The following is an 11210-nucleotide window of genomic DNA, read 5'->3' as shown; positions in this document are numbered from 1 at the left end:
AAAAAAAAAAAAAAAGAAAGAAAGAAAAATAAAGGGGAGGGGGGGAAGGAGTTGGGGCTTTTTAGAGAAGGAGAGAATTAAGGGAAAAACTTGGTGAGACCTCATCCTAAGAGATTGCATTTATTATTAATAAGGCATTTAAAATGAGGAGTGACTCTGTTGGCCAGAGCCCAATAGGTAAGATTTAAGGCAAAACAAGAAGTGAAACTCAAGCAGAGGAGGTTGAGGGTGCTCTGTGGTGGATCAGGAGATCTAAACTGCAGGATGGAGACAATACAACTTAAAAATGCTGTGTGCTTGCAGCTAATACCGGCTAGCTGCAGTATTAGGAGACCTACAAATTGCCAAAAAAGCGCATATTGCAAATACTTGCTTTTATAAGCCCACTCCTGTCCACAAGCCTGTGGTTAAGGAGCTCTCAGCCTGTAGCTACTGGGTTGATTTACTGTATGCTCTCTTTATGGAGGAGGTGGGTTATGTTGCAAGCAGTAAAGTTCATATCCTTGGCTTGGAGTTTGTAGTTACATTCCAAGTGGAAATACTTCACCGACAGAGCCATAGATAGGGATGGAGAGCGAAGAGGAGACTTCTTTTGCTGTGGCTGAAAACACTAGGTTTTAAAAGGGAAACTAGTACTAGATTCCAGCACTAATTATCCAAGAATGACTTTAAGACTTTGGGGTGTCCCTTTTGTGCCCTCAAAAACAAGTGTAGGAATATAATTTAAGGCTAAAGAATTAAGAACTTCTTAAGAACTGTAGAGTTAAGGAGTAACTTGCATCCTATGCACAAACTTGCTATGTTTCCTCTTGTAACTGCAAGTTGGATAGTCCCTTTCTGGGTACCCAAACGCAGAGGGACTGCAACTGTCTTTATACCTGTGTCTTTAAAAATTTGAAGATGTAATTTGGAAAGGAAATATTACAGAACAACTTTGTGTAGTAAGATTTAAGTGAAAAAATAATTGCATTGTTACAGGAGAGGAAATTACTTGGTTTATGCCTAGTGAAATACAGGAAACTTTGCTGTAGTTATCTGGAAAGAGAGCGGTGTTGAAGTACATCTGTTAACTGTCTTTAACTCATAAAATGTCACATTAATTTATTGGTTAAGTGCTGCTGTGGTTGTTTTAAAAACAAATCTGGGTTATAAATTGTTATCTGTATCAAAGTTTGAATGTATTGCTTGAATCTGAGGGGCCAGAAATAGTTTAGTTAAGCTTCATAGAAATAACTTAAAGCAGATCAAGTCTTTATGCTATGAGCTAAAGTAAAGTGGAAGAGTAATTAACATTTCTGCTTTGGTCATTAAGGTACAGCTCCATCATATATGTTTTATTAAAAACTTTGCTTTCAGATTTAGGTTTTCAATTTCAAGTCCCTATTGCGCAACTTATTTTCTTCTTTTGCTAAAGGCTTTAATTGTTACATTTCAGTTCAAGCTGGTATTTCTGTATTTTTCTCTTTCAGGCTTTCTCTCTGGGTGCCTTACGTTTTTTACCTCTTTATTAATATTAATCTAGTAAAAGACATATAATTAATCTAGTTCTACATATCAAAGAAAGAAATTCCTGAAATTGCATCAGTCTTGCAATTCTTCCTGAATTCAGCTATATGCCAGACTTCTCCACTTAATTTTCAGTATTTAGAATTACTTGCCAAACGAAGAAGATAAAATGCTGTAAATGTTTTCTCTCAAACTTTTAATCTAAGTGCAAACAAGATAGATAAATATTTTTTCAAGGAGACTCCCCTCTTCAGCTTCCCAGTATATTGTGAGCTAGTTGTAAGCTTTCTGAGCAGCAGTTATCTTATCTTGGTATTTTCTGTGAACACAAATCATCTTGCTTGCTCTGAAAGGAAAGGCAAGGAGGCTCTAATATTTGTTAATCACGTTGTTGACAGTAGGCAGCCAAGCTGCCTGTATGGTTGTCAGTGCAAAAAGGCAATATAGCGTTGCTGAAACCAAGCTGCTCAAGAGGAGGGGGATCCTGAGTATTTACCATCTTTATGGCAAGGTCACAGTAGAAGATGCTGTAGACTTTGCCACTAAAATTTGAAAGCAGCATTTGCTAGAGATTCTGCATGGTGCTATGAAGATTTTTGGTGAAAGCTCCCTGCAGAGCCAGATGACTGATAAAACTGTCCATAGTGAGATACGGTACTTAGCGCCTGGAATTTAAAAAATGAAAGAATTAGCCACAGGAAGAAAACAGTTCCCTATTGTGCAATTCCTGTCATCGTAGAGGTTTCATCGGATTTATTCCTTCTGTAAAGCTCTTCGGGACTGAAGACACCAGCACCAAAATCGTTTCGGTTGAGAGATCTGAATCCTCACTTCTTGAGAAGCCCTACTGTCTCTCTTTGCCTTTAATGAGATTTTTCAAGAAGCATCACTCCAGATGATGCACAGTATTTGCAATTGCATAATCAGCATGGGTCTTGGCAGCCCCTGCATTCAAATTTCTCATTATTGGATGTCTACCTTTATCTTGTATACTTTTTTTTCCTTTCAGCATTTCATTTGAACTGCTTCCGTGTTAACTTTTGTTTCTTCAGGTGTTAGGATTACAGGAGCGTGTTGGGGTTTTTTCCCTTTCCTTTTACCTTAAACACCATTTGACCTAAATAGTCGTTATCATTCCAGGTTTATGTATTGAAACGACCACATGTGGATGAGTTTCTTCAGAGGATGGGAGAGCTCTTTGAATGTGTACTCTTCACAGCCAGTCTAGCCAAGGTTTGTTCCTCTCTTCATCTCATTAGCCCTTACTGTGCTGGTCAGTGGACTTTTGGTTGGGTTTTCTATGGATAATTATTTCCACAGTTGGTACTGTCTTAATTTTTCCCCTTCTTTTCTGCTTCTTTGTCTGACAGTGTGTACTTTGTCTGCTAGTGTGTGGGTAAGTGTTTCCATGGTAACACCATCACATATGGGCTTGTCTCATAATGTAGCCTCCATGCATTGCTCATAATGCCAATATGAAAGGCTTACGAGTTACCATGGTTATAGTGAGAAATTAGAACAAATAGCGTGTGAGTAAAGCAGTATATTAAAGCTGGGCATGAAATAAAATACACTGTATTTAACGCTATCTACGTGATCAACCAGTGATTCAGAAATTTACTGCATCTGAAAATTGGAAACACATTTTTGCAATTGCACCTTGACAGAACAATCTGGAGTTAGAAAATTAGACATTTTGTAAAGCTTGAAACATCAACAGGAATATTTTGTGCCCTCTGGTCTCCAGTAGCAGTAGTAGCTCATAGGTAGTTTTGTGGTAGACATTACAGTAGTAGACATCTTAAATTCTTCACTTCTTTGTGTATTGTATTTGTGCTCTCTTTTTTGTAAAATTATATTGATTATTTCTAAATAATACTCTAGCATAGTAAGCTTTTACTCCAACCTAGTGCAGAGATGGTGGTAGGGGACAGGACCCTGTCTGATCTGCTGTAGTGCCTTCTTACCAGAGCATTCTTCCCTGCGCTCTGTTTACCATGTTCTGTTCAGTCACATCATGAAAATCCTAAATAATGGAACAATTTCATACTGCAGTTAGATGTCTAGCAGTTTTCTTAGTCAAAAGATGATTGATTTCAACATCAGTTTTGTTTCTCAGTTTAAAATATAGGAAAATGGTAACTCCTATCCTGCAAAAATACGTTATAACTACCATTTTCAAGTACATGGTTATTTCATGTTCTGGTTTATTTGGATACTTTTCCTTGGACAGTTTATATCAATTGTTGGATTCTAAGCTGTGCCTCACTTAAAAGTATCATCTTATATATAAAATGAGAATTTCCCAGTATTGTACATAGGTATTTTTCCCAGTAACATCTTTGTCTGATCTTTTATGGCCCAATTATGCAATTTGGTAATCTTAAGATTCTTACTGACCCAGCTGCTCCAAGGGCATCATTTGAAAAAGCTCCATCAAGCTGAGATGCGTTCAGTGCAGTTTATCTTCCGAGGCACATGGAAATGAATCGGCTGTGGAAATGGCTTCATATAGATTTTCTGTTAGCATTGGCTGGTTTTATGATAATGGTAGGTGAGATCACTGGGTCCATCAACTTCTAGGTAACTCCTAGGGTAACTATAAGCTGGCCCTAAGAATAAAACCTAATCAATAAATCACAGAAAACGTTAGAGTGCAAGTTAGCCTTCCGTAGAACGATAACCGTCCTACTTTTGCGTTATCTCTTTATTAATCACTTCAGGTTTGCAGGCATGTAAGTTAATTAACAAGGAGCAGGGAAGAAAATGAAGAAAGGGCATTTCATCTGAAATTATTTTGTGTCCCTTCTTTGTATAGTTCTGTGAATTAGCCTTATCTGCACGCTGCTAACTTCATGTTTCTAACTTCTGTTTTTAAGTATGCAGACCCAGTAGCTGACTTGCTGGATCGCTGGGGTGTGTTCAGGGCAAGGCTCTTTAGAGAATCCTGTGTTTTCCACCGAGGAAATTACGTGAAGGATCTGAGTCGACTGGGACGTGAGCTGAGTAAAGTTATTATAGTAGATAATTCTCCTGCATCTTACATCTTCCATCCTGAAAATGCAGTAAGTTTTCTTAGTATTTGAAGTACTCAAGCGTAACTTTATCTTTCTGGTCCTTGCCCAGACTTTCCGATTCAGAAAATAGCCTTTCAGAACGCTAAGTTGTATTAGTTTCTGTATTTTCTTAGACTGCAGGTAGGTTCTAGTACTCACTGCCAAATAGTGAAGGACTAGGGCAAACTGATCCTGACAGTGTGTCATAGTCATGACTGTTCATCTGCTTTCAGTTTTAGCTTTTGGCATGAAGTCCATCAGTTTTGAGAAATACCAGGCGGTGTAGAACCTGAGTAACTAACCTAGCTCTAAAAAGAGAAGCTGCCCTCCAGCATAGTTTTTGTTCATTGGAGTGGTGATTACAGAAAGGATGGTTTACTTGAACGGCTTTTGGTACTGCCATCTTTTTTCATTGTGCGAATGAAAATATTTTACTAGACAAGATAACTAATGCTTTACTCGTTACTATCAGAGTTCTGTATTCGTGGCTAAGGGGAAGAAAAAAGTCAAGATCCTGTTGTGTTGTTACGCTTCTCCTTTTAAGTATTTTTGTGAAAACTCGCTTCGTAATTAGAAATGTTAGTCAACAAGTTCATCAAGTTTTAGGAATAAGGATAAAAAGCAGGCAACAGTACTTGAAGGGAGAATAATTAGAAGCAATGCGTGTTTTCACTGTATGTTTCGTATCGGCTCCAGAAAATACGATGGAATGGTCTGGCACTTGCTCCATCCATTGCTGCAATCGGTACAGATGCTCACATCTGTTTTGTAGCTGCCAGGATAGCAAGCTGCAACTTGCCTTAGATCTACTGACTTTTAAACAACCAGGCTGTGCAATGTTTTCTTTGATGTTTTTAGGCTGCCTTTTTTTGTGAACTGTTAAAATTAACGTAGGAAATTTTTATCAGGAACACTGTTTTGCATGGTCCTGCCTCTCCAGAATACCTTTTTTTTTTATGTGAGCTATTTATCTTGCAGCAATCAGCTTTTAAATTCAGATCCTAACACTGTGATGCCCTAAATGATTGGGTGAAAACATTTTTCTGGTTGGTGCCATACATGGTTTAAAGTTGCTATTTATAATAACCAGGAGCTGTAGCTCTAATTTATGTTCATGGTTAAAATTAAAAACCTGATCCAGATCGTCATTTGGTATCTCGGAATTCAGTGCCAAGAAAATAATGAGCTGTAGAAATTTGGGAGATGAAATTAAGGGCCTTGTCAGAGTGGTTTAATCATGTATAGAAAAGTGCTGTTAGCTAACTGATATTCGAGTCTCTGCAGAAACCAGAGCTTGTAACAAGATCCAAGATAGTCTTTAAAAGACCTCTGTATACTTCCATAGTGAAGATACACAGACTTCCTTCCCCAAATCCAGCCCACATACTTAAGAAGTGTTATTATATGCATTATTTTCTGAACCCGCTCTCAAGGTCTTATATTTTAATCAGAGAACTGTTCTATACTCGCTGTTTAAATATTTCCTCCACAGCCTCATGCCAGAAGGGGTTGTTGCTGCATGCCTATGTTTAGTGACTCACACTGATAATACTTAGAGGGGAAAAAAAGACTTGCTTGTAAATGAAGTGTCAGTACAGCTTCATAACCTGCATCTTCCTTCCAGTCTATTGTGAATATCAAGGAGGCGGAGCAAATTGAGCTGCCCAGTGTTGGGTCATGTAGGTTACCTGGACATGTAGGAGAAGGTCAGCTGCATGTCAGCTGTTTTACAGTTGGATTTGGGGTTGATGTTGCATACTAGAAAATGTGGACTTGAACCTGGTACTCCGCTTGAATGCTAATGACTAGCAATTTGCCTTACTGTGGTGGCAGTGAGTATTACAGGACATCTACACAGGCAAAACTCACATGTTCTTCACATCATAAAGTCATCTTAATATTTATTGGTTGCTTTGTTTCAGGTGCCTGTGCAGTCCTGGTTTGATGACATGACAGACACAGAGCTGCTAGATCTTATTCCTTTCTTTGAAGGACTAAGCAAAGAGGAAGAAGTTTACAGTATGCTTCATAAACTCTGCAACAGGTAGCCCTTAACTTTGACTGACTTCTGCTGCTAGATTGCAGTTGCTAGAGGCTGTCTCCATCTTTTTCAGCTCTTTCAAATGTAAGCTTTGGGGAGGTCACCCCTGTCAGAAGTGCTACTCTTGATCTTCCTGTTACATTGGACACGGACAATCATGAGTGATGCTATTAAGCCTTCAGAAGCCTGACTCCTAAGGTCATGTGTTCAGACTACTTGACTGACTTCTGCTGCTAGATTGCAGTTGCTAGAGGCTGTCTCCATCTTTTTCAGCTCTTTCAAATGTAAGCTTTGGGGAGGTCACCCCTGTCAGAAGTGCTACTCTTGATCTTCCTGTTACATTGGACACGGACAATCATGAGTGATGCTATTAAGCCTTCAGAAGCCTGACTCCTAAGGTCATGTGTTCAGACTTCTTTTTAAAAGGAAAAAAAAAAAAAAAGAAGCTATTTTAAATGGAACTCTTTTAATGAATTTCATAAATGGACATCTTTTACTGGATCAGCTTTTCTTAAAACATGCCAAAAAAGAAGCTTGTATTTCAGCAGTTGAATTTCTCTCCCTTTCTTCCCCTCCCACTATGCAGACAATTCTACCCCCCTGCTTAGAGCAGTTGACCTGACTCTGAATTTTTTCTTACAGAATGAAGTGCCTTTTTGAATGTTATTTTAAGATAAAAATTCATTTTTGTATAAGACGTATTTCCAGACATCTTTTAGTCTTGTATTGTCTAAATGCTTTAAAAGGAAAAAGGAAAAATTTTATAGAGCACTGTAATATATAACAAAGGAAAAAGTTGAAACAAAGATGCTGGGTTCCTGTCTCCACAATGACATTAAGTTGTATTACATTTTGTCATGCTCAGAAGGTTTAAGCATTTGTGGGAGGGGTGATTTGGGTTAATTACATGGTTGTTTCACCGATATGATTTTGGGCACAGTTTTGAACATATCTGCAGTTGTTTGAGTATTAGGGAATGATGGAATTGAGAAAATAAGGTGGCTAATAGATCTAAAGCACCTTTTCTTCTAGACAGATGAAGTTCTATTGTCTCTGCTTACGCACAACTGCCATGCCTCTCATTTTTTGGAAAACCATTATCTTGGGAGAATGGGGAGGAGGTCTATTTATTAGTTTAAGATTCTTTTCTTAAAAAAACCCATCTGGGTAAGCTGGATCTGCGTTGAGCTGTTTGGAGTACTTTTTTCTTTTAATTGCTGCTACTGTATACTCACCAAATGGAGTTGACCATCGGCTGTTACACTGTTTTTGCCACTGTGCCTGTGCTATGAAACATTTTCTGTAAGCTGCAAACTTGGGCAATAAGTAAAATGCAGGCTTCATAACCCACCCCTATGTATTAGTCCTACGGTATCTGATATACCAGAGAACTCAGTTAAAGGTGACCTGCAAAGGATTTTTTTTTAAATACTTTTTTTTTTTTTTCCAATTGGGATGAAGCCCTCTCCTTTCTTTGGTATGTAAAAATGCAAAAAGTATTTTTCCCACATCTCTGATTTGTATTTCTTCCTCAAGGTGTAAGGTACAGATGGGGAGCTTTACTGAGTCTTGCTAGAAGGGCAGAAGTTACTAGCCCAGACTAAAAGTGGTCCTTTAGCTTTGGAGTTGAGTAAGTCTCATCTCTGAATCTGAGAACCTGCTTAGCATCTTCTGTAGTGTCATGGGTACCCTTTCAAAAGAATAACTTTTAAATAGTTTAAGCCTTGGAAGAACAAGGCACACCAATTTTTTTTTTTTTTTTTTTTCCTTTCCAGTGTCACCTTTCAATTATTTTTCCGGACCAGAAATCTACAAGCATAAAAATTACAGCTATGTTTGGCTGTCATCAGAGAAAACTAAATGAAGTAGTTGGTGCTTCTAAGTAGCCTTGTGTTAAATTCTGAATAGTAGACCCCCTTTGCCTTTTCTGTTTTTCTTGAAAAGTCTTGACAACTTGGAAAAAAATTTTTGCGACGGACTGGGATTGTCATCCTTGTCTAAAACATTGGTGAAGCAGCTTAACAAGTTCATTCATAGAAGGACAGGCCAGCCTACACAGGCAGTGAGTAGATTGTCGTAGGTGCAGTATAAAACTGAAAGATGACTTGCCCCCTTGCAGGGCAGCTGTGCACCAGCTGCTCGCTGTGTCTCGTAGCGAGGGATGTTGGAGGCGGTCCCGTGACACTCGTGAGTCTGTACGGCATCACCGTTTTGTTTTCTTACCAGTTGGCATTACCTTAGTACTGTATAATTCTGTGCCACAACAAAAGACAAAACTGTCAAATTTTAAAACCTACGTTGTTTAAAAAATGGGAAGAAAAAAAAAAAGGACGTATGGATTCTGGTTAGTCCATTAACGTTTACTTTCAGTTTAAGATTGTTTAATTTTGTATTTGACTTCAGAATAATGAAACTAAGCTGCCAAAAAGTTGTTCTCTGAGCAGTATTTTCAACTGTGTTTGTAGCTTCTAGGCTTCAAATACATATTGCAGGGAAGTATTCAGGTTGTAGTTAGTTGTGCAGGTATGATAGGAATGGCTGAAAAAATTCAAAGACTTTCTCGCTAGCATTAGACCAAACAATCTTCCAATGAGACAATAAATACCCCCCCCCCCGAGACATTACCATTTAACGGTTGTGGACTGTTGCACGTGAGACGAACCATGTCATTAGTTTGCATTTATGAAAGCAGCGATTTCATGAACCAGTTGCCTTAAGTCTGTGAATGAATGTTGATTATTAAAGTGTCTTGTATTGTTTTAAAATCCACATATAATGGACAACTGAACTTCTGCACCAGCTTCTGGAAGAAAGGTTCTGATGATGTTCTGTACAACCGTACTTGTTCTGTATTTTTTATTTTGGCTCCTGAAATCCACAAATTTTTAAAAAAACCCAACCTTATTTTAACTTAGTACAGCATTAAAATGACACTTGGTGACAATACAAAGGCGAAAAACTTGGCAACAGTTTTGATCTCTGCTAGTATCTTAAGAGTATTTTCTATAACTTCTGACGATTTTTTTTTCTTTAACTCATTCCCATTGAAATAAAACTTGGAGTGCTCTGCAGTCAGGTTTGGACTTCCCTGGGTATTCAAATTTGGCCAAAGGGATCAAACTGTCATAGTTGTTTATTTTGACACTATCGTTGTACTTGAAATGTCAAGTGTTAAGTTTGCGTGAATATACATACGCTATATATTTAGAGTTTCTAGATTTTAACAAAGCAATATAGTTCTGTCCATAAAGTCAGATAATGAGCGGAATGTTTGTAAAATTTGCAATACGGGTATCTGATTATATTTTAAATACAAGATTTTAAAAATTAAAATAGGAAAAAATACTTGTTTCCTAAATCTTTTGCATATTTTGAAGTGCAGTTAATGCATGCAGGTCACCAGGGCTGTTATAAACCCTGGTTTTCATTTCTCTTTCTGGATATTATAGAAGTATTAAGAAGTCTTTTCCAGTTGGTCATTCTGTTCAGCTAAAGAAATGCTGCCTGGCCTGAAGTTCTGTTGTCCTTTTATGTTGGGTTAAAAAAGGTTTTTTGCCTGTATAGGTATTTTAAATTAAGCTGTAAGGCAGGATGCCTTAGATTCTTGAAATTCAATTGAAGTGTTACGATTAAATTGCCATTTGTAAACTAGGGCTGTGCGCAGAATACTTGTTAACCACCAGGAAGCGTGGCAGGTTTTGAATGGAAGATCGTAGCAAATGTACAATATTGCTGTGTTCATTTAGGTAGCTTTGGAAGAATAATTTGTCTTATTTGTTTTGCCCTTTAATCTTTTTTTAAACAGCAAAGTTATACATGGAAGAAACTCGACACCTGAAGAGATTTGGTTATCAGTGTATGCAATCACTTTTTCACAGCATGATTTTGATTAGACTGGTTGGGGACAATAAAGTATCTAAATGACACTGGTGTGTACTGATGTTGCAGCTTTTGAAATTTCAGTGTAAAAAAAAAAAAAATCTGTAGCTATATAATTTACAAACACATAATCCTATGTTTTACAGATTCTTTTTAAACTAATAAAACACAGTACCGCACAGCCCTATTTGTAAAACAAAAACAAGTTTGTGCCTCTGATTTCCAAGGTGCTGTGATGTTACGCCTTTGTGGGGCGAGGAGGGCAGGTGAGACTTTGCGTGGGGCAGTTGCTTAAAAATCTCTGGGCTAACTATGCAAAACCAGCTGTCAGTTTCCTGTTTCACATTATATTGTAAAAATCCAGCTGACTTTTTTTCTTTCTTGTTAAAGATCTGTTGGGAACTTCTTAACAGGAGTAAGCAATGGAAATGTTTCTTTCTTTTTTCTTCTTTTTTTTTTTTTTTCTAATAATGGAGCTGTTTACACTTTAATGCAATGAACAATCCAGCGATACTTGAGAAACACTACAGATACCATATGAGTGTTTTCAGGAGAGAGAAGTGTTGTCAATCAGGTATTGAATGGTTTCTTTACTGTCACAAATAAAAAATTTTAACAATATAGTTACTTGTGCATGTAATACTTCTCTGGGAAAAAGAATTTCCGCACTTCTCCTTCAGTAATAGTCACTGCCCTAATTTGACAGGGACTTTATTCCTGCTAATGCA

The 11210-nt window shown here is 37.6% G+C and overlaps 1 protein-coding gene across 4 annotated transcripts in view; it reads left to right on the top strand.

Annotated features, from left to right (window-relative positions):
* CTDSPL (CTD small phosphatase like) overlaps window positions 1-10660 on the top strand; it is an 85224-nt gene extending 74564 nt beyond the window's left edge. For 3 of the 4 annotated variants that reach the window (XM_009275933.2, XM_009275932.2, XM_009275931.2), the window contains 4 exons: window positions 2647-2739; window positions 4386-4571; window positions 6485-6640; window positions 6841-10660. In XM_009275933.2, coding sequence (XP_009274208.1) covers window positions 2647-2739; window positions 4386-4571; window positions 6485-6610 — 405 coding nt within the window. In that variant the 3' untranslated portion in view covers window positions 6611-6640; window positions 6841-10660. Of the gene's footprint in view, window positions 1-2646; window positions 2740-4385; window positions 4572-6484; window positions 6802-6840 lie in introns of all 4 variants that reach the window. The other variant, XR_657390.2, reaches the window with a different exon arrangement.
* Window positions 10661-11210: the final 550 nt, after the last annotated feature.

The sequence above is a fragment of the Aptenodytes forsteri genome, unplaced genomic scaffold (assembly GCF_000699145.1).
Source record: "Aptenodytes forsteri isolate BGI_AS27 unplaced genomic scaffold, ASM69914v1 Scaffold80, whole genome shotgun sequence".
NCBI classification, from domain to species: domain Eukaryota; kingdom Metazoa; phylum Chordata; class Aves; order Sphenisciformes; family Spheniscidae; genus Aptenodytes; species Aptenodytes forsteri.
This window is presented reverse-complemented; position numbering and strand designations above follow the sequence as displayed.